Source organism: Semicossyphus pulcher, unplaced genomic scaffold (assembly GCF_022749685.1).
Source record: "Semicossyphus pulcher isolate SPU_LCO1_2020_fin unplaced genomic scaffold, fSemPul1.0.p SCAF_3, whole genome shotgun sequence".
Taxonomy (NCBI): domain Eukaryota; kingdom Metazoa; phylum Chordata; class Actinopteri; order Labriformes; family Labridae; genus Semicossyphus; species Semicossyphus pulcher.
Window position 1 is genome coordinate 7,380,759 of NW_027211704.1, and position 24,167 is coordinate 7,404,925.

Below are 24,167 nucleotides of genomic sequence, written 5' to 3' on the forward strand. Positions count from 1 at the left end.
CCTCTCCCTGTTTGAATCATTCAGTAGACGTTCACAAACATTATACCGACCCCTCCTCACCTGCTCCATTTCTCTCCCGCTTGTGTTCAGTTAAACAAAAAAAGAAGACATTTTTGTCTTATTTATATAATTTATTTAGAGGCCAAAATGATTCAGCATACCACTTGTGTGTGTTGTCCATGTTAGTGCTGAATCTATAGCAGCCTGAGCTGACCTGAACCCTCCCAACAACCCCGCTGTACACACAATCTGCTGCTCCACCAGAGCCAAAAAGCTGAAACTCCACCTGATGAGACCGAGGATCTGCTGCGTCACAGGAAAACACCAAACACCTTCGTTATACAATGATTTGGAAGTGAAGTGTTAAAGATGGATAAATTCATTTAAATATAAGGATTAATATTGGACCTCCACTGACGCGACTCTGTCGATACGGCTCTGGATACTTTGTTCGGGGAGTAGGCGGGGCTGCTCCTTCACTGCCCACCCGCTGTTCTCACCTACGTCTGCAGCGCGCACTGGCTTTCAAACACACATCGGCCTCATAAGGAAAGTTCTTAGCCCTTTTTACACTGCCAGTTCAAGGCGGGATTATTACTCCTCTGTTACGTTACGTCTTCTATTTAGAACGCACAGAGGCGGAATGGTTGGGCGAAGTCGTTCCGCCTCTGAGCCGGCATCAGAGGTGTGACAGAGGCATAACGGCGTCTGTGTAAACGCGTGTCTTTCTTCCACTATTTAAAAACACACACTGGGGGCGGCTTTACGCAGGCGTTGCGTGGTCCAATGTAGAATGACATGAGATGAGCTTTGTTACAGTGCTGAGGTGGAACAGCAGTGTAAAAAAGGCTCTTGTAACACATTGCCCACAAACGCGCACATTGATCTAATGCGGTCAGACGCATACTACGTAAGTTTTGACCTAGTCTTGTTAATTTACTTTACATTTTTAAGTGTTTTACTGCAAACTGTGAATAAAATAAATGCCGTGCTTGTGTACACCTCAATAAAAATAAGCAAATATACAATGAAAGTGAAATTTAAAAAAGGTATATACATGAAATGCAACATGCACTGTAAGGCACTATCCTAGCCTAGAAATGTATCTTAGTACCTAGTAGGGATGGGTCATGAATTTCGATTATTCGAATAGTCTTTCATTTATAAAACAATCGAAGAGTTAATGCGAATATTATCTCATCTTAAAAATATATTTGTTTGGGGCACTGGTTTAGCTCAGTTGGTAGAGCAGGCGCTCCACATACAGAGGTTACAGACCTCATCGCACAAATCGCAGGTTCGACTCCCGGTCTGCCGATCATTTGGTGCATGTCATCCCCCGCTCTCTTCTCCCAACATTTCCTGTCTATCTTCAGCTGTATTAGTTGTTGAGCGCTGTGGGAGACGGCTGCCTCTCCAGTAGCTCTTCAGTTATTTAGCTCTACTCCTTTGTCCCTCATGCCATCAGGCTGTACAACTCCTCACTTAGGGGGAGGAGGTAACAGGGACAGACTCTCTCACAAGCGGTAGCCACTAATTCAGCTCACAAAGTTAATAGTAGTTAACTTCTTCTATTCAATAGTAATATTTATTTATTTCTCAAAGGGTCATATGTGCAATAAAAATCTGTCAATGTGCAATAATCTCTCACCACAGTGCAATAACCTAATACCACAGTGCAATAACCTAATTTAGTTTAATTGAACTATTACCCACTGTTTACTTGTACATTTTCTAAGAGTGTATATTTTATATATTTTGTTATCTAATTTTGTACTTTTTTTTTATATATATATATATATATATCGATAGATATATATATTTTGATCTTTATTTTTTACCCTCTGTGTGCTGATTCTTTCCTATTGTATTGTACTGTATAAGCTGCTGGAGACTGAATTTCCCAGAGGGAGTCATCCCAAAGGGATCAATAAAGTTGAGTCTAAGTCTAAGTCTAAGTCTGTCCTATCAATTAAAGGCAAAAAGTCCAAAAAATAATGTTTAAAAATATATATATATTTGTTCCATTGTTTTAACCGGCGTCTGGTTGTAATGCGGCACTACCAGACAGTGGCTGCAACAAATGTGAAAGCTGTTTGCTGGCCTCCATCAAATAACAAAAGAAAAAGAAAGCGCGAGTGCCAGGTGCCGGTAAATTTGGAACCAGAGAAAAATGCAGAGACTTAAGAGTTCTGAGTGAAACTCGACGAAAAAATGGATGAAAATTAGGTCAAGTGCAAACTGTGCCAGGTAAGACTAGCATATCACAAGTCTACAACAACTAAGCTCAGTATGACACAAGAGAAATGATCCATGTCTGTGAGTAGTAGTTATGCTTAAAATGCCCATCCCTAATATCCATCACCAGATTTCTTCAGCTGATTGACGAGTCTTTTCTCTCCCTCTGCAGAAAGATGTGTTACACTCCTCTGTAAACTGCAGACAGAATAATATCTGTGATTTCCTGATTCCAGAGGTTTGACTGTCATGTTCCAGCAGTGACTCGTCTCTAACTCATTCATTCTCCACATAAAGACAATAAAAGATGTCTCAGTCGAGCCGGATGCTTCGTCTTTAAAGCTCCTTATACTTGTGTTTTATTAAATCTGGGAGAGAAGCTGATTTCTGCAGTTTATTTTTTATTCTTTGTTAATTAATGAAGCGTAATCAGGAGCTCGTGTTTATCTTCACTTTCTAATTCCGGAGGATTTTCGGAGCTGAGCTCGTCACCACAGGACCTCATTAACCGTAACTTCAGCAAACTGTGTTTATTTGCAGCAGCTCCTGTGTGCACAAGGATGATTCTGAGTGAAAGCCAGACTCACTGATCTTCTTCTTTTATTAAATCTGGGTATTTTTCTGTGAAATCCGTGACTTCCTCTGCGCGGCTGCGAGGGCAGCAACATGGCTGCTGTGGATTCTGGGTGGAATTGGTAGATGTGCAGTGGAACGTGATCTGAATTTCAACAGGCTGCACTGCCAGGATTCCTCATGAAGCAGGACATGAGCTCAGGCATGTTTCTGTGTTCATGCTTTAATAATGGCCTCCTCTTCTTCTCTGATGATTCTCTCTGGACACATGGGACGAAGAGTTCTCCTCCTCCTCCTCTTAACTTCTCTCCATCTGTCTCTCTTTTCTTTGGACGATTAATTAGTTAAAATACTGAGTAAGGAGGCACTTCATACATCAATGCCTGATACATTTTCGGTTGAAATAGCCTATCTAAGTTATATCTCATGTATTGGTATCGGCCAATGATATGTATATAAAGATGGACGACGCATCTCCACCTTTTCTCGTTACAAAAATGAAGCTAAAATACCCCTGGAGGGGGCGCTGCCATCTTGCACATTTGTATCGCGAGTGTGTGCAGTAGAGATCGGCTGGTGGAGCCGCAGTATTGACGTCCTGCCCCTTCCTCTACCCAAAACACACATTGACCTTGTGTCCTTGACGTGTTGGAGCCCTCAGGTGGGCTCAGTCTGCAGCAGAACAGCTTCATGTGTCGGTCTGAAGCAGATATTCACGCTTATGGAAAGTTCAATGACAGTAGTGTTGGTGTTAGTTACGTCTCCTCTCGCCGGCCCTCCTCTACTCTGCTGCTCGGGAATAGAATGCTGAACGCTGATTTGTCAACAGCGCTGTCAATCATGAGGCCACACCCCCTTTTTATAGCATCAAATAACGAAAACTTGGACATAAAACAGCATGATAAGAACTAACTATAATGACAGAAACCATGTTTGAGAAAAATGTATTTGACATGTATTTTGATTTTATAGTTTGACTCATGTCCCATCTGTTAACATGGAGGAGGTGGGCTTTATGAGATATACTGCAGCCAGTCAGCAGGGGGCGATAGAGAGGGTTTGGCTTCACTTTTAGGGAGCCGTTATGTCCTCCTTTTTATACAGTCTATGGTATCGGCGTGCATGTTGTCTAATTGCACTTATGTGATAACTTCTTGTTTAAAGCTGCATCCTCTCTACATATCTTTAAACCCCACAGTGAGTGTCTCAGAAGGGGAGCCTTTTGCCTGCAGGATTATATTACTGTCCTTAACTCCTGTTGATTTGGTCTTATGAGTGTGAATATTGCTTTTACCACAGGATCAGTGTCTAAAGTTGATGTTGTGTAACATTCACACTTAAAGACTAAAGGAGACGTCTGCTGTTTGGGCTCCTCGGCTGTGAAAACACCCTGCCTGAAGAACTCCGACTTGCTTCATCAGCATCTTTTTTTAAATCATTTTTAAAGACTCGATAGTGTTTATTAATTAATTAATTAATTATTTAATTTGTTTGTCTCTTTTAGTCAACTTTTGTTTTACGGTCTTCCTCTTTTATTCTGCATGTCTTCCTGTTTTCTTCCTCCATCGTTGTGTATTTTATTGTCGGGCTTTTATGCTAGGTAACACACTTTTGTAACACAATCAAAATCAAGAGGGGGCTGGACTTATCATATCAACTTTGTCAACAATAATGGCGGAGGAGAAGCTAATCCTTCAGTTTTTTCTTGGGTAAATTTTCCAGGTGTAGAGCTGCAGCTAATGCAGGACAGGATTCCTTTACATTGTTAAGCCTATAGCATACAGAGCAACTTAAAACAGACTTAACAGTTACTACCAAGGGAAGCGGAAGTGCCGTAAGACAACTTTCGTAACCTAGCAACAGTAAGCGCTGGTGAGAAGCGCTCTGACATTGAGGTCGTGGGCATTGCCAGTGCAAAAAAACACAGTTAGTGGACACAGGCGCTTAACGTCTTAATTTTCGTTAACGAAATTAACACTGGTGTCAAGGCAAAAATATATATTTGTGAGGCAATACAATTACATATTGGATAAATGCAAATATATACGCGGAAGCGAACAGTTGCAAGTTTTCCCGGGGCTGTATGCATCAAAGAAAAAGTCATCCTCACGATTTGAAAATGTTTGAACTTCATAAATGTTCTCACCAAATTCTGGTGAGTTCAATCAGTCACAAATTCGCAACCATTAGGATCTTTCTGAACTATAACAGCACATGACAAACTTTGCATGAATATTTTCTCATGACAGAAAGATATAAAAACTCATTTGTCAAATATAAAAGTACAGGCACAGTCAGAACCAGAGTTACTGTTCAGTATCGGTTCTGGACCAGAGAAGAAGTCTGAGGTTTCAATAAGTGCTACATAAACTCCATGTTATTATTGTTAGATGAAACCCAAAGTCTTCTCAGGTTGTTTTAGTTTGAAAATTGACAGGTTTCTCTCTGCTGTTCCTGTGTCTGACTTCCTGCCCGACTCAAAAATAAACTAGGCTTGTATTTTATTGGAGAGAAACTTATAGGAACACTTTTAAAACATTTTGCAGCTTATGCGTATTTCTTACCCTTTTAAAAAACTACAGACCCTCTTTTTTAAATATAAAATAATCTAAATTATCTTATCGATCGGCCATGAAAAGTAGATGATTATCCGTTATATGTACCAACAAAAAAAGTACTTTGTCTACTTTGAGAGCATTATAGACACACAGAGGTTCTCATTTCCCCATTGCTCATGTCATGTTACCTTAATTGTATGACTTCAAATGTGGAATTAATTAAATGATTAAGATGACTGACATGAGATAAGAGATGTAAGATTGAGACGCTGAGAGATGAGATACGATGAGAGGAGATGAAGTGAGAGGACGTGTGGGGAAGATAAGAGAGGGTTAACAGACCTCAGGTGATTCGATCTGATGTGACATGAATTTAGATGAATTGATTTGAATTTAGAGGAAACAATGTCAGAGAACTTTCCAAAATAAAGATTAAGTATACAGCGTTTAAAGCAGCTTTCTAACACGCCTGACGGAGTCGGTTTAAAGCAGAAGAGCTGCACAAACACTGACTTTAAAAATACACCTGCTGTCATGAGAAATGTTTCATCACTCTGTGGCTTCATTCTAAGTTTGGTTTGATCACTTTGATGCCGGTGATTGATGCTGAAAGCTCCTATCTCTCTAAAATAAAGAGAAACAGAACCACAGATCACTTTTACAGCCCGTTTGATCGATACAAGTCTGATTTATCCCGGTGTGTCGCGTGATTGTGACGGCGGGTTTCATCTGGAGCCTGGCGTCGGCCCGTTGTATTGGTGAGCGTCCCTGTGGAGACGCAGATTAAAGATGTGCAATGATGTTCCAGTAACAGCAGCGCTTGGCCGTCACACATGTTTATGAGCCTCAGCTTCCCGGAGAAACGGACTTTATTGGTCCACCAAATTATCTGATCCAGTTCCAGCTTCATCAGCCGACACGCTGTCTCACTGTCTCTCATTCTCCCTCTGAACAATGAGAGTGGACATTAGAGTCCACTACAAACACACAGGCCTGTTTCTTCCTCTCTGTCCTCCATGTTGTCAGAAGTGCTTCCTGTTTGCTTTATCCTCTCTGTGACTCATCCACCAGCCTCCATCTTTTCTACCATCCTTTCACTTTGATCCTAAACTGGACCAACAGTATGTGACAAAGAGAAGAGACGGAGACGTGGGACTTAATTTTCAGCTTTAGCTTTAGTGTCTGACCAATTTAAATTCCCACAAGAGCATCATCATCTACTGAGGTGCATCAAGCGTCAGTCTTAGTCTTCCGAGGAAAATGAGAGAAATAAAACCATTACTTTTATTCAAAACGTTTTCTCTCTTTAAACTAATTAAATTACCCTCATACAGGTATCAGAAACTGGTATCAGGGTGACAAGTTGTACCAATCTGTAAAGCACCATTTCACTCTCTAAACTCTTACGTCCTTGAATTTTCCTTGAATAATCTACCCTCGACTCTCCCAGCGTTTCTTCAGCCTAATTTGTAGCCACAGGGCGTCTCTCCGTCTCCCGCTGCTGCAGTAAAGTGTGTTAAATAAATAAAGCGTGTCTATCAGTTGTTTTGCGTGGATGCTGTCATGTCATTGTCAAGCTGCGGAGGAGCCAAGGCAAAGTCTTTCAACACTACAAACTTGATTAACCATCTCAAGACCCGTCACCCCGACCGTTGTACCAATGTGATAAGAGTATCACCATTATACTGTATGCTAATTCCAATACAGAAGAGAGTTGATGATCTCTGCAATTAGGTGTGCAGGGAAAAAATATCAGTATCGGTAATCGACTAAATGAGTTGTAAAATATCGGCATATCGGATAGCGGCAAAAAATCCAATATCGTGCATCCTTAGTTTGTATTGCTGTGTTCACAGCGCTCTCGGTTGTAAATAGTTTGGGAACACCGCCGCGATCGGCAATGTCACGTCTCCCTCACAGAACAATCCAAATCAACAGTGGGCGGGACTACCGAAATCAACTTTGTCACCAACATCAGAGATGCTAACCCTTTCATTTTCCAGGTGTAGAGCTGCTGCTAACGCCAGGACAGACTCCTTTCACTGTTTTTAGGTTTTCTTTGTAAAATTTCCATGAATAAAAAGCAAATATTTAGCATACAGAGCGATTTCAAACAGACTTAACTATCACTACCAAGGGAAGCGGAAGTGCAGTCAGACAACTTTTGTAACCTAGCAACAGTAAGCGCTGGCGAGAAGCACACAGTTAGTGGACACAGGCGATTATCTTCATAACTCCCGTTAATGAAATTTAAAAACTGGTGTCAAGGCAAAAATAAGGCAAGGCAAGTTTGGCCGGGGCTGTACGCACTAAAGAAAAAGTCATTCTTGCTAGAAATTACAGAAAGACCTGTACACTAAATTGTCTTATATAAAAACGTTTGCACAGACAGAACCAGAGTCACTGTTAGATATCAGATCTGGAGCCCAAAGATGATACCCCGTCTTGCTGAAGAGGTCTTGACAAAAACAGCTGATCAAGAACTTTGTTTAAATTTAATACAATTTAAAAGGGATCTGAGTAGTTTTAAAGTAACAATTTGACACTTGTTATTATACCAGTATATTTTTACCCATGTCCACGGTAACTGTCTTTAATCTGATCTGCTACACACATTAAACCGAGCAGAATTATTCCCGTCACTGCTCCTTTAAACACACTCTCTGCTCTGTTCGAGTCTGTTTGTGTCACACGGCATCCTTCAGATTGTTCCTTCAGTCCTTCTGGGATGAAAGAGGCCTTTCACTCTGCTTAAAAATGCATGAAGTTATGTGGCACAGTATCATGCGATGGTATGTGGTGACACTCAGGTCACGCATATGAATCTGCACACACACACACGCACACACAGACACAATTAGATATCTGAATGTTCATGGTGTGCAGCGAGGGGATTTGTCATTTCCTGCTAACATCTCGAGGGAGAAGAGGTGCATCTTGGGACATCATTACATTAACTGAAGACATCATCCAAAAGCTGCCGTGCGTGACTTTAACGTATAAATTAATGTCATTTACATTCAAGCTCTGCTGCCGCCATCATCGCCCGATAAATCTCGCTGTGTTTTCAGTAAATAGAGGCTTGAAATCAACAGAGATCGGTTTTCCGAGAGCTGATGATCGGAGCAGAAAAACACGTCTCCAGGAGGTGAAGCTTGGAAGCCATATTGGCCAAACGATGCAAACACAACTGTTAAGTGATGCACACAGGTCTCAAGATTATCATCGACTTTATAGAAGAAGTTGACCAGTCAGTCAGTCATTAGTTTGTGGACTACCTTTGTGAAGCCTTGACTTTGGCACTTTAGAGGTCGCCATCTTGGTTTTTTGCAACCAGAAGTGATTCTATTAGGACGAGGGGACACTTTGCTTAGACTGGTTGATGGGTTTTATGGTAGCAACTTGTCAATCACAGGTGCCCACACCTTAAAGCGGTGGTGGGTCCTGAGGTGAGACCAGCTGAGAACCACTGCCCTAAAGCATAATCTGCTTTACAATGTTTCATTTAGCTTTTGTCCAAAGCAACGTACATCTGAGAGTTAACACAACACAAGCAACGATCAAGACAGGAGGGAACAAAGTCAGGAAGTGCCAACAAACAAAAACATCATCAAATGCACGGTCTTTAAAGTGCAGAGGTGTTCAAGAAACAGCTGGCTCTTTAGCTTCTTCTTAAAGGTGAAAGGGACTCTGTGGACCGAATGGAGTTTGGTAACACATTCCACCACCGGGAAGACGACAGAGGAGAGGAGTCTAGTTAGTGACTTAGGGCCCTGTTGTGATGGGAGCACCAGGTGCCTTTCATTGGCAGAGCGTGCTTTTGTTACAGTTTTGTAAGCAAACAACAGCTTTATCGTCACTTTCACTTTCATTTTGAACCAAGAGGACATCCACTAAATACAGTCTATTCTACCTACATTGGGAAAGAGGGGTCTGTAAATACACGGATCATTTTGTTTAAGGGACATAGTAACACCTAAATAGCCCTTATAGTAAATATAAGTAAGCTTTAAAGTTGTAAAAATGACTTATAGCGAGATCAAGAGTTGTTTTCCTCAGGATAATCATCAGAGTGATGGGGTTTGGAAGATGAGGTTAAAGGAAAAGCTAGTGTTCTTGCTCTGAAGGCCCAAAGGAAGCTACTTGTTTTTTGCTTCATGTATTACAAAGCAACTTTGATAGGACTTGACGCTGTGTTGAACACTGTATCCAATTCTCTTTTGAAAGAATCCACTGCAGAGAACCAAAGACAGATAATGCTCCAGATAAAAAGAAACCTGCTGTTGAGAGGACGGATTCAATCCCAAAGAGAGAGCTCAATGCACTGTTTCCTTGTTGGAGAGGGCTGAGAGAAGAGGCGTCTACGGCGTCTGTGTAATCGCTCTCCCTGCCAGTCGTGTCTGGTCACAATTCTGATAAACTCTTCTTGTTGTGGATGTAGGAACAGAGAAGAAGCATCTCAGCTGATGAAAGAACACTGGATCTAATAGAAGGATTCAATATACAGGCCGGCAGAGAGGTGAGATTAAAAACTGTTGTTCAATCTTCGGTATCCTCAGACTGCTGACTACAGGACATAAACCTGCCTTTTAATAGAAACACTCGCATCCTCTGCTGCACAACGATGCCACGACAGGGCTTCAAACACCCTCTGGCAAATAAAAAAGAAGCCCATAACACAATATAACCACAGCTTTCAGATGTGTATTACTAAATGTTCCTTTTGCTCCACATCATGTTTCCTTTAAAGGCCTCATGCATCAATAATTATGCACAAAAGTCATGCATACACCAAGTCCTGCTTTGCCTTTCATATATTAGCATTGCATTGCCAGAGAGCTAAGAATGAAACATTCATCTGTTTGCAAATTTAGTAGATGGATGGAGGGATGGATTTGAGTTACTCAGCTTTTCCTGGCCTTTCAGAAAGTCCAGAGAAGACTTTCAGAGGGTGAAGTAGAGCAGATTAAGATTTTATTGTAGTTTATAATCGTAGTTTAGTCTAAGAGATGTGACGGATAGAAAAAATCTGACACACAGAAAGAAAAAAGAAAGACATGAAGAGCGTTGCATGTCTTGGTGTCTTTATCCCTCTCGCTGATTGCTCAGAGGAGCATTCTGCTTCAACTGGCAGAGGCATGGATGACCTGAGGCTGTGTGTGTGTGTGTGTGTATATGTGTGTGTGTGTGTGTGTGTGTGTTACAGTGAATGAGACTCGGGTCACGCAGCTCGAGTGCAATCTCAGATTGGTGGCTGACTTCTCACACCACGGAGCTCTCCAAGATCTGACACGCCAGCAGCAGGCCGAGGAACCTCTGAACCTTCACACATGAATACTGAGAGAGTGGGCAGGCTCAGATTAACCTGACTGATGATTCGCTTCTTGACAAAACAACATTTAAAAGGTCTTTAGTAGGGTTGGGTCTCATTTTAATTTCATTAATTTCAGCTGAATATTTCATTCATTTTTGTCCGATAAAAACGTCATTGAGGGTTTATTTTTTTCAGCACACAATTGGTGGCATATTCAGATCATAATTCATGTAAACAACGTTCCTCACTTATGTTCATGAAGCAGAAATTAAATTGCCATTGAGGGAAAACTCTTAATTTGAAGGCCAAGTAGATGTAGAATAAAGTCATGAAACGAAAGGGCATTAATGAGTACTTTATAGTGACTAATAAAGAGCTAACATGCTACTAACTAGCATGCTAGTAAGCAATGCTGACTATAGCTGTGTCCCAATTCAGGGGTTGGATCCTTGGAAGGACATATTTGAAGGTCGATTACCTCACAGCTTAATGGCCCAACGTATCCCAAGATTGATTGTGTGCCAATTCAAACCAGACGGTGGTCTTTTAAACAGTCGAGGAAAACACTCTAAATGTAAAAATCGAATAGCTAGAGGTAGAGATGTTAAAAATAATTAAAGTGGAAACTTTAAAGTTTAAATATAAATTTAAAATAAGAGGTTAAGTTACGCAACGTTAGTTATGATAGCTAGTTAGCCTGCTAGCTACCTGTTGCTAGGCAACAGATGTCACGTCTGGTAACGCAGGAAAACAGGAAATCCTCCGTAGACCAGCGAATGACTCATCCTAGGTCTGTAAGTGTCTACAAGTCTATTTATGGTTTCTTCTCCTCTTAGTGAAATCGAGTCAATTTTATTTTCATTGCCAAAAAACAAAAACTATGTGGGTAGACTTTACGGTTGCACAGTAAATCGCATTATCATCGTTATTGAAATTGAAAGGTTGCTGGTTCGAACCCCGGTTCGGACACTAGTGGGCCTTTCTGTGTGGAGTTTGCATGTTCTCCCCGTGCATGCGTGGGCTCCCTCCCACAGTCCAAAGACATGCTTGTTAGGGTCACTCTAAATTTCCCGTAGTTCTGAATGTGAGCATGAAAGGTTGTCTGTCTCTGTGTGTCAGCTCTGTGATTGACTGCTGATCAGTCCAGGGTATAATCCTGCTTCTCAGCCAATGACAGCAGAGATTGGCCCGAGCTCCCCATGACCCAAAACCCATGGATGGTTGGATGTATCGCACTTCATATCCTATTTTCTCATATCATCAGGACTAGTTTACATGTTTCATTATCCCCTGGTAACTGCAGAAGAATGAACTATTAATCGTGTCATCAGAATAATTAAGATAAAGAGAATAATTTTTAGTTGTGGCCCAATTTACAGACTTGTCGGTCACATCCAACACAGAAAAATGCACTTCTGTCCTGCTCTTGTCCAATCAGCTCCTGATCAGAGGAAAAATCATCTGCACATGAGAGAAACGGCACAAAAACTCCAGCAGTGTTTTTGCATAAATCTGCATTTAAACTGAACATCTGATGATTCAGTCAGTGACAGTTTGAATCCATTTTTATCTGCCAGTTTAAACCCTCAGTGCTGGATGTTCGTCTGAAGAAACTGACTCCTCACATGAAGAATAGAACAGATCATCTAACATAAATCAACACCTGTCTCCTTCACGCTGACATTCATTTGCATTTTTCCTAAAATAATCCTGTATTTTTAGCTCCGTATGTGTCTCTTTGTGACACTCTTTGTTTAAATAAAGTTTACATCTGTCTGATCGTCTCGTGCCAGGAGGCAGCGCGTCCTCTCAACATGAAACACACTCAGATTTTGTAAAATGTTGACGATCGATGACTTTCAAAGAGGCAGCAGACTGATTCATCAATACACATTTACCGGCGGGATGCAGAGCTGCAGCTGAGTGACGTGTGTGTGTGTGTGTGTGCGTGTGTGTGTGTGTGTGGTCAGGTTAGACTCGGGGTAGGTGACTGTCAGCTCTGTGTCCAATCAGAAGCTGATTTTTCCGACTGAAAGTGAAGCAGCTGGAGAATAAACATCTCATTATCACAGCCGGCACACAGAGCTGATACAGAGACACAGTTAAATATAAACTGTGTGAAGTCTGTTAACACGACGCGGCAGAGTCTGAGCTGAACAGGTTAGATAACGTTCAACTGGCTGTTATTAAGTAGAACAACTTTATTCTGTTGTGCTTCAGGATGAGAGGAGGATGCTTCACCTCACAAACTGTGTTTACGCAAGCAGCAGAAACCAGATCAATGTGAGGGAGCAGGTGAAGGTGAGAAACAGGTACATCTGTGTGGGACTCAGGTGTCATGCAGGTTCCCCTTCTGTCACAAAGACATACCGACTTCTCCTGGTTATAATGAGAACACCTTTTTAAAATATGTAATCCTCAACATTTTCATTCATTTCCTATTTATGGTCTCCATTTTGTCCTCAACAGCCATTTAATGTCTTTATATCCTCTGAGAACTTTTCCTTATACTAGTTTTTACTTTCCCAAAACCAAGTCCAACTGGAGTCGGCCTTTTCTGCACCTGATTCAAACGTCCTTTACCTGCTGTTCAGAAACGTTGTTAAAGAAAGGTATGCAATTTGTTTTGGAGGCATTTTTTTGTGTATTTGTATTTGACAGCAATCTCAAATGAAACGCTGTGACAAAAAAAAATGCAGGACTATAGTAAGTCTGTCCAATAATCTAATTCAGCCTGAATGAAGTGATTGGATGGTCTACCAGCCTCCCTGCCTGCACTCGTGCCGACCCGGGCACATCTGCGGCGTCCTCCACAAGCTAAAGCTAGCAAGCTAGCCCTGCCGTGAGCTCCCGCATGTTCTTGTATGTCCTACACGCACTCTCTTGGTTACGGAACATCTTTGAATGTACATCAACCGTGTGGTAATGATGGCGGAGAATTCTAATCCCAGCCCGGCTGGAGAGAGCGAGATTCTCACCCCCCAGAACGGACAGGTATAGGTGTGGTTTTTTTTAAAAGACATGTTTATGTTTAAATAAATATACCTGTCACAGCATCTTGGTGATTTTGCTTTAAGTCAGAATGGTTCTTGTAAACCGTCGGCTGGCTCTGATTGTGGAGCAGCTAAAGTATATGCAGTGCTTTTTACCAGGTTATTACTGACTTCTACTGGTCACTATAATATTCACATGAAATCTTCAATTTATATCGACTGTTCGAATATTCAAAATGCATGACCCGTCCCTATTCCTTATCGGTGCATTGTTTGGATGCACTGTAAATAGATTCATCACTTCTTCTTCTTCTGTTGCATTCCCGACAGAGATGCTGCTCTAAAGCTGTGTTTGCTGTCCCCAGTGGTTGATGTGTAATTTCCTAAAGATCTCTTTGGACTGTCGGTAAAAAAAAACAACTTATACTGCAATTTAAGAAATCCAAGTTCTGAGATCCGCCTCAATGACAGGATGCTTCAACCAGCTGTTGAACATTAAATATCGAGCTCTTTAAAGATGACTTCAAGGGACCAAAACGAAACAAAATCAGTCTTAAACCTGCTCTGATACCAGCACAGACTTGAAAGGTGATTATTTCAGCATTTTGCAATATGTCAGCAGCTGTAGAGGAGGACAGGGTGTTACCGAAGAGAACAGAACCTGGGCTGACACACTTTACTGCATCACACTAGTTCACTGTAACAGTCAATCACTGTGTGTGTGTGTGTGTGTCTGCCCTCAATCTTACATCAGGGCTTCCCTCCCCCACATTCCCTCCCCCCACATCCCCTCCCTCCTCCCTCCTCCCTCTCTGCAGTGAAAATATAATTACAGTTTCTTCATTAAAGTGAGTAATTTCTTGCGTGGAGGACGCGACTACAGCTGTCCTCTGATTACTAAATGGAACAGAGCAATGATCTATGGAGCCATTAGGGGAGCGGGCTGGAACTAATTTCAATCCTGGAATGGACTGATGGCAGCAAACACTCACACACACACACACACATCATAAACACACACACACACACACTCCGAGAAGGATCAAAAGATGAGGGAGGCAGACAGAAACAACAAACAGCAGCCGGTCGGCCATTTTCTGGCCTCGCATGAATCTCTGATGGAAATCCAAACTGATCATCAGTCAACACTAAATATCAACTCAACTGTGTTTTACCAGAAATGTTGTTCGTCTCTTTGTGTCTCACTCTGTCACCTCCTGGTGTGTGTGTGTGTGTGTGTGTGTGTGTGTGTGTTTGGACTGTCAGACTTAAGTCAATTCAACTCCAATTCGATTTTTTAACACAAAGTTACACAGACAGATTTTTTTTTGGTTTAGAGTCTCCAATTAACCTAACAAGCATGTTTATAACATGTTGTTGCTGTTGCTCTGTTTGTCTCTATCCTGTATCTCTCTCTATCCCACTTCCCACAGATAGCTGTTCAACATGAGCCTGGTTCTGCTCGAGGTTTCTGCCTGTTAAAAGGAAGTTTTGCCACCTTGGCCATGTTCTTCCTCTCTAAATAGCATAAAGAGTTTGGGCTGAGTTATAACCAAATTGTAAAAAAACAAGACTAGGTCTAAACCTAGCATGTGGCTGACCGCATCAAGTCAATGTGTGCTTTTGTGGGTATTACAAGGACATGTGTTACAAGGACTGTCCTTATGAGGCTGAGGACAACGTGTTTGAAAGCAGGTGCGCGCTGCGGATGTGAGCGTGGTAGATTGTCTGTCTCTGTGTGTCAGCCCTGTGATTGACAGGTGACCAGTCCTGTTGTAACTCCACCTCTTGCTCAATGACAGCTGGGATAGGCTCCAGCCCCCCCGTGACCCTGAACAGGATAAGCGATATACATAATCGTTGGATTTTTAAGTTTGGGTCTGGGAAGACTTTTTGTGTGTGATTCCAGCTTCATAAATGCTTTCGAACCCCTGGTGTGCGAATCATGACAGGCTACAGATCATTATTTAGAGATCCAAGAACATCATGACTCTACAAGGAGGAGGTTAATAATTAAAGTTATTATGCTGCTATTACAGCCTGTGTTTTGGGGTTATAATGTTGAACTCATCACTGCTCACTGTGACACAACAACAGGACGTTGCTTATGAGCAACAGCAGGATAACATCATTAAACAAAAGAGTAGAAATGATGACAGTCTGACCTTTGTAAAAAGCCTTCATGCTTCCGTTTTGATCTTTCTGTGTTCTTTGGCAACAAAATTAAACTAAGTCTTAAACTAAATGTGTCTTTCCTTTATATTTACTGCATCTTTAACTCTTTATAAACCAATAACGAAACATGTTGATTCAGTCTGAGGTGCTGGACGTGTCTTACCTTCTATGGGGGATGTTTTCAGGCGGCGGCAGATGCCCTGCACGTCTGTGTATGAGTCCTGTATCTTGTTGACGGCCTCGGCGCTCCGCAGCTCCATCAGTCCCCTCAGGTCCATCACGGTCATCCCAAAGTCCCCGTCATGGTTGCCCTCAGCAACCGAATTCCCCGGAGGGTGATCCGCCGTGTTGTTGGCCATGTCGGTCCTATTCACAGCAGTGCTTTAGTAGTTTCAGTTGTAGTTTTTGTTCCTCTGAGTATGCTTTTGCTAAAGTGATCTAAATGTCAGACTGGGTTGTCAGTTCACGGGAATTGTGGGTAGTGTAGTTCTCACAGGAGGCAGGCGGAGGAGGTGAGCGCTGAGGTTAACTCCTGACCCGGACGTGGATGCTCCTCTGGGGTGTAAACATGCTGCAGAGGAAACAGAAACAAGAAGCAGGTTGTTATGCAGGTTCAAACAGGAAGCAGTCTAGGACTGTTGGAGTCCTTCTTGTTCAAAGCACAGAGGTAAATTGGGCCAATTAGAGGAGCGTTTCTGATCCCGGATTATCAAAGATGTAAGCTGAACCACCGAACTCATTATGATATAAACTGATTATCGGTCAGCGCTGCACCTCAGAGGCTCATAATAGGTTGGTAAATATCTGCTCTCCATGAACTGTCTGTAGCATCCCCAGCGAGAGTGACGGTCGACTCTTTTGTTTCGCGTTATGCAGTGCCTTCTTTTCCAAGAGCTCGTTCACCCTCCAGCCGGTTGCTAAATGGTTCAGAGAGAGGATGATGATGCTTTTCCAAACGTATCGTAAACACTTTCCTTCTGACATTTTTTGACTTATTCGGTTTGGTGGCAGGTAAGTTGAAAACCTGCCTTTAAAATAAAACCCCCAAAAACATTTCAACAAATGACAGAAATAAATAGTGAAAATTGACAATTAAAGGTATATTATGTATCATCTTGTCTTTTCTCCTCCTTTGCAACATCCGACTAGAGTGCATCACTGAAAATGACATCAGTACATCAACTCCAATGTATTAAATTCAAGTTTAAAAGATAAATAACCCTTCAGAATCAGAATAAGAAGTACTTATACTAGACAAAAACAATGACAAAAAACTGTCAGTGATAAAATAAACCATGAAAGAAAATAATATATCTTCGATTGTAACATGGAAATGAGAGATCAACAAAGCAGCACATTAACAACCTCTTGTTCGCCAGAGTTACAGCTGCCTGACCGTTCAGCAACCCCTGGAATAAATCTATAAATCCTCCCTCTGCTCTCTTTGTGTGCACAGAAACACAGCCAGCTGAACACACAGGTCCAATGCAGGATACAAACAGGAACTTTGGCCTTTAAATTCATTACTGGAATCAGTCATTATTGCTAATTAAAGTGTGCACATATCAGAAAAAGATAAGATATAAAAACCAAGATCAAAAGGGTTTTCAAAATAAAAGCGTAAAGGAAAATGGATGCTGATGCAGAACCAGGACAGAACGAACTGCAGCTCTGACGATACAACAGTGAAAGCGAGAACTAAATCACTGTATGTGTGAATGTGTGTGTGTGTGTGTGTGTGTGTGTGTGTGTGTGTCTCTGTGGTCTGTGTGTGTGTGTTTCCGAGTGTGAAAGTGTGTGGCCAAAGTGTGGCATTCCAGCCCATCAACACCGATTATGTAAGTGCACATCAAAGGCTGTCCTCCATTTTTCACTGTTTAGTGTTCTGTCATGGTCACTCACACACACACACTCACACACACTCACACACACACACTCTCTCTCACACACACACACACACTCACACACACTCTCTCTCTCACACTCACACACACACTCACACACACTCTCTCACACACACACAGAGCCTGTTAGGAGCTGTTAGGAGCTGGAGTCAGGGTTTGCGGTCGCTGACAGAGGTCACTGGTTCTCAAACTGGGGGCGGCTCAGTGTAATGTAGTGCTTCATTCAGACCTGAAGGGATGTTCATGCTGTGTGTGATCGTCAGAGGGGGCTTTCACTGCTTTATAATGGACGATTAATTTTATGATAAATCGATTAAGTGCTTCATCTAAAGAACGTCTCATCTTTATTTCCCAGAGACCAAAGGGACGTCTTCAAATCGCTTGACCAGTATTAAGAAATCAGACTCTTTATTCACTCTAATATAAGCAGCAAATGATCACATTTAAGACCTTTTTTGTTATGCATTTATTTTTCTCTACTATTGACACTGGGAGGATATTTATGTTAGATGTTTAAAGTAGATACGAGGCAGAAAGAAATAAGTGTAAACTCCTTTTCCTTTGCTGTTTGCTTTGTGTCGAATATGGCAGTTGATATTGTTGTTTAAGTTTACATTTTATTTTGCATTCCTGTTCTAATTATTTATCTACTTCTATTTTATTATCATGTCTGAATGAAGATATCAATCAATCGAACAAATTTGGCCTGAAAATTGACTTCAACAATTAATTGGTGATTAAAACAGTCAGTACTTTGAATCCACGTAGAGAATAATCGACTAGCAGCTCTACACTTTACGAGGTGCTCTGCTATACCATCCCACACAATCTATCCATGTTAAGTTTTTGATTATATTTATATCGGCTGTGTTAAATACTTGATTCTGATTAGTTAATGACGGCCTTCTGAGGTCTGTTATTTCTCGATTTCAGACAGAGAACAGACCGTTGCTAGGGACACAGCTCTAATCGCAGATTCTGGAGGACTAACTGCAATCACATCAATCCGCCGAAAGAAGTCTGGTAAATATGACATCAGACTGTTTACAGAGGGAAAACAAAGAGACAATAGAGGAGAGATAGCAATAAAGGTTAAACGATGCAAAAACTGCAGGCTACGTCAGAGAGATCTACAAAACTGAAGTCGGCACATGAAGTTAACATTAAACAGAACACAGTACGGGACACGGCGGAGTTTAAAGACGAATAAAACTGTATGAAACTTTTTCAGATAAAAACTGCAAATGCAAATTTGTTGCATTTCTGAGAAGCACGATTAATTCAGCGCAGCTCCGAGTGAGACTTCACCGAGAGCACCAGAACACCAGAGACCGTCTCTGTGAACTCAGCAGGGGTCTGCTGGTGCGTTCCCCGGCACCAGTTTGTACCTCTGAGCCTCTGTGAGACTCTGACGACCCCTCAGGAACGAAGACAGGAAGAAAAGTCAGGGCTCATTAACTATTCATTAAATACATTCAATAAACAAGATACAAACTCAGGGAAAAGATGAGACTCAGACACGTTTCTGTTTGTCCTAAGAAACAAAGATAACCAGGTGAGTTTTGGGGCCCTGCGTCTCCTGTTGTCTCGTGTTGTTTGGATGATTGAGAGGAGGAACTTTAAGGTGGAAACCGACTGAAACTGTAACCCAGCGTCTAATCCAGTGTTTTTCAATTAGGTATAGTAGCCACGAGGGGTAATTAGGAGAACTGCAGGGGGTACTTGATGTTTTTTTAATTTCAGACAGCATTATTCCCAAAATGATCACAATATTTTGAAAATAATTAGACAAAAGCAAGTTGGCCTGCAAGATATGAGGAATTCTGCGATTGCATTGTTCAATACTGCCATAATGATATAAAGTGTGATGATTAAGCAGATATTAAAGAGTGCAAATTTGTTTTAACTCTCAGTTTCTATGTTTATCTGCTGTTCTGCATGTTTAACACAACTCCTCCTGTTGCTTAAAGTCGAGGTGAACTGAAAAATGTCATTTTAATCCTTTTAGATCACATCCCCGGTAATATTGTGCATCTATTTCACAATATAGGCCAAAAAAAATACAGAAAATCCATTTCTTCGTATTCTTACATCAAAATCTGATCATCTTTTCTTCCTGTAAGAAAAAAATATCCCGTGTGCTTACGTAAGCTAGAACCAACCAATTTCAACCAATCAATCTGCAACATTTAGCCGCAGAGCACCAAGAACGCTCGGTAAGTTAGCTAGCTACTGCGCTGTGGGGAACGTCTGTCTACGCCCACTTCTCAACGATCAAATCAAATCCCTCTAATGATATGTCCCGCCTGCACGTCCTGTTTCACTCGGACATACGTCACGATATGGAAGCTAGATACTCTCGAACTCATACAGTCGATACAGCTCGACTTTAAGTATTAAAAATTGACCATTTACCAGGTTTCAGACCGTTTTATCTGAGTATGTTTGTGTGCATGTGTGTGTGTGTGTCATCATGACTAGAGCGGGACAAACGTCCTCTCTCTGTGTTCAGTAATTATCCGTCTGTTCGTTGACCAGAAGTCGAGTCATTGAACCAACGAGACGACAGAGAAGTGAAACGCAGCGCCTGCAGACCTCAGCAGCTCACGCATGTTTGTTGTTCATTATTACACAAAGTGTCGGTGATGTCACGGTGATGGAACGTGTTAATTACAGATTATGAGATTACTTAATTATACGGGCGCTAACAAGAGGAAACACACAAGTATTTCATTAGAGCAGATCAAATAGGTACATAATTCTGCATGAAGGATTCACATTAAACAGCTGAATCTGCTCTCACCATTAATGGAACTAACGAGGATAAACATCATAAATAATAATGATTAATGTGAAGTTGCTTTTATAAATTACTTTTATTTTAAACTGTGGTTTGTTTTCTTTATGTGGAATTATTTCCTATCTTGATACGAGCTGGTGGACCTTCTGAAAGGCATCTGGTTTATGGGCGTTGAGTTGTCACGTTAAGTGAGAGAGGGCATGATTTCTTTCATAAGTGACATTAAAAGACATCCCTCTCCACAGGTCAGCTTCGACTCCAGCCCTGGTTCTCGTTGGTGGTCATGTGGAGACGGTGTTCAGACAGCTGAGTGCTGCTGATGGTTTGTAAGAGCCCAGTATAACTGCCCTGTGGTGCTTCGCAATAACACTCCATCAATGTGGCTTTAGACGATTAATACACATCAAAAAACACTTAATACAAAGTTCTACTCCAGGAGGTCTTATAGACGTGAGGACTGGATTTCCTCAAAGTCAGTTCTCCAAAGATGCTGATGTACTTCTTGGATAATTACCCCAGTAATGAGCAGTTGCAGAGTTTGCTGTCCCTTTAAGCTCAATTGCATCACGGCTAAGTGTTGGGCTAATTGTAAATGCCGTTGTCCATCACTGTTGGTTGACGGTTATTGGCTCAGAGCCCCCGTTGTTACATGATTGAAATACCACCCTTGCACCACTTCCTTTGATTGACTCATAGCAGCCTACATGTTTGTTACCTCTCACTGACGCTGTAATGCCTTTCTTCGTCACTTGTATTGTGAAAACCTTCCCCTTCCATTCACAAGGGAAAATGAAATGCACAACGTCACGGCTCTTTGAAGGGAGACGGATTTTATGGCTCCGTTCCTTTCCGATTGTTCTCGAACATCACAACACGAAGAGGTAGAGAGTGGTCAGACTCACGAACGTGTCTGCACTTTATTCTTCCGTGTCAACACACACATATTTTTTTTTTATTTAAAAAGGAAACAGCAGAGTAATATAGGAACAATTAATCAACGTCATTGATCTGCCAATAATTTATGACACAACTCTGTTTGACTGCAAACAAAAAAACCACAAACTTGGTGGAGGCTTATAATTTGCTCACTGTCGGCACTTTGTTGTGGTGACATGATTCCGCTGCACGTGACCTTGTATAGCTGAGTTGCAGTTGAAAAAAGCTGCCTGTGGTAATTCGGCATAAACGGGGGGGGGGGGGGGGGGGATCTAAGGTGGGCGGTGAAACAACTATAAAAAGAACATCTCTCACCTACGACTCGGTTCCCGTCGTTCGCACCCAAGAGCCGTTCAAAAGAATTGGACAGTTCGCGAACGTCACAACACTAATGTCTCAGACAACCCGAAGAAGGTTTCAAAGAAACTTCATAGAAACAATCTATCACCTTCACTGACAGTAATCACCTGAGCAGAGAGCATCACAGCAGCCCTCAGGCTGTTGCACTACTACTGCTCTCCATTTCCCTCACCCTTTTCAGCTCACATCACACTGAGCTTGCCGTTCCCGCGACACTCAACACACTCACAATATCCTTGTCCTTTTCCTTGTTTCACTCTGAACATTGCCATGTTCCAATATGGTAGATATGGTATAAACCGTATCGCCAAAGCCACATCTGAGTTTTCACAAGGCTCTCTGGCTTCTCTGTGTGAAACCGAACCGAGCGGGTCATTCACCAAGTTTACACACTCCTCAGATTTGAACAAGAGCAAACCAACTACAGGAAGAAAATAACTAAAAATAAATCAAATAGATAGAATCAGATTTTAAACCACATTTAAATTAATTTACAGTCTTAAAGTTTTAACAAACAACCCTCTTCAGTTTATGGTGTTTACACTGTAGGTGAACAAGGTCATTTGCAGAGTACTCAAGGGTTACAGAGGGTTACAGAGTACATGGTGTGAAGGACTTTACTACAATATCAGTACCAGTATAGTATTCACTGAATGTTTTATGATACAGCCCGACAGTGGTGTGTGAGAAGAGTCAAACAAGGTGTCAAACAATTATTAAAGTAAAAATGACACAACTTTTGAGTGATTTTGGGTGTAGTTTCTCACATAACACACACACACACCTTTTTTTGCTTGTTAGCTTCACCACCACACCCACTGAGGTCCAAAGGTGAGCATTCCTATCTATAGACTTTAATGACACACCTGCTAACACACACACTCACCTTCTCCTGCCCCTCATGTGACTGACTTTGTGGTTTTAAAGAGCAAGTGTGTGATCAACGAAAGCTAATATATAGCACATGTTCTTTCTCTCTCACACACACACACACACACACACACACACACACGCAGAGATTACAGACACACACTGTTCACTCTGCCTGACAGGTAGCATTAGACGTGTTTAGAGGAGAGAATGATACGCACAGAGACAAGCGTTGTGTACAGACGAGCTCTGACAGCTGGTCAACTCCCGCTGACGACGCTGCTTCCTGTTTTCATGCTTTTATTTTCCATTTTTAATCCTACGTTCCTTTTCCTGTCAGAGTCAGGGTGGCTGAACACCTGAACACCTGCAGTCTCTTTCCACTGATTCAGAGATTCTGCTGTATGCTTCCGGAGTTGTAAACCAGCCAATCAGACTCTTTGTGGGTGGGGCTTAAGAAGGCTACTGCATCCAACTAGGAAAAATTGCATTTCCTTGCAGTAAAAGCGTGGGAATGCTGAGCGCTGAAGGCTGAAATGAAATTGCAAAACACTGCTAAAAACACAGAAATGTGAAATAAGCGGCTAAAAAGCTGCTGAAAAGATTAAAAAGATGAGGAAGATTAGGCTGAATGTGAGGAAAATGAAGCTTAAAGTGAGGAAGAGGAAGCAGAAGGTGTGGAAGATGAAGCTCAAAGTGAGGAAGATGAAGTAGAAGGTGTGGAAGATGAAGCTTAAAGTGAGGAAGAGGAAGCTGAAGGTGACTATCTGAACTATCTATCTGCCGTTTGGTAATCTGGGTGATGCTAAAGATGAAGGCTTGATTTTTATCCTCCTTGGTGGTTAAATAAAATGACCATGAGAACATAAAAGATACTGGAGTGTGTGTTTTAACAGAAACATTGATGGATTGGCACCATCGGGTAACATTGTCCAAAGATGCCGCCATTTAAAATGGAATTTGACTTATATCGGGGGGGGCGTTGGTTTAGGTTAATGGTCAAGTTGGTGGTCCAGTACAAAATACATTCTCGATGCGTAGGCCCCAAGGTCGACTCCCACCCTCGGACCCTAGCCACGTGTCATCCTCAATTCTCACTTTCCTCTGTCTTGTCTCTAAAAAAAGGCATAAAAGGCCAAAAAAAAAACACATCGGAAAATATTGAAATGTATGTAGCGTAGCAGCGCCCAAGTCTATGTAAACATGTCACCACGCTGTTTTGGTGTCAAATTGAATGCATTCAGCCGGTCCTCTTATTAATGAGGGTCTTTAGTTGGGACATCAATCGTCCTCTCCAGGCCTGACACCTTAGATTAACCAACATGTACAAGTCAACAAAGTAAATGTCTGAACAAGGAAGTGAAATCGTCCTCAAACTTGTGAATTTTCCGAAAAATGAGGACACAAAAGAAATGAGTGGAAACTTGAGACAGGTGAGTCAGACTG

The 24,167-nt window shown here is 41.7% G+C and overlaps 1 protein-coding gene across 6 annotated transcripts in view; it reads right to left on the bottom strand.

Moving 5' to 3' along the window:
- LOC138605564 (plasma membrane calcium-transporting ATPase 1-like) overlaps positions 1 to 24,167 on the bottom strand; it is a 121,009-nt gene that overhangs the window by 59,815 nt on the left and 37,027 nt on the right. For 5 of the 6 annotated variants that reach the window (XM_069677911.1, XM_069677908.1, XM_069677914.1 and 2 more), the window contains exon 2: positions 16,015 to 16,422. In XM_069677911.1, the coding sequence (XP_069534012.1) occupies positions 16,015 to 16,210 (196 nt within the window). In that variant the 5' untranslated portion in view covers positions 16,211 to 16,422. Of the gene's footprint in view, positions 1 to 16,014; positions 16,423 to 22,942; positions 23,019 to 24,167 lie in introns of those variants that run through there. The other variant, XM_069677909.1, reaches the window with a different exon arrangement.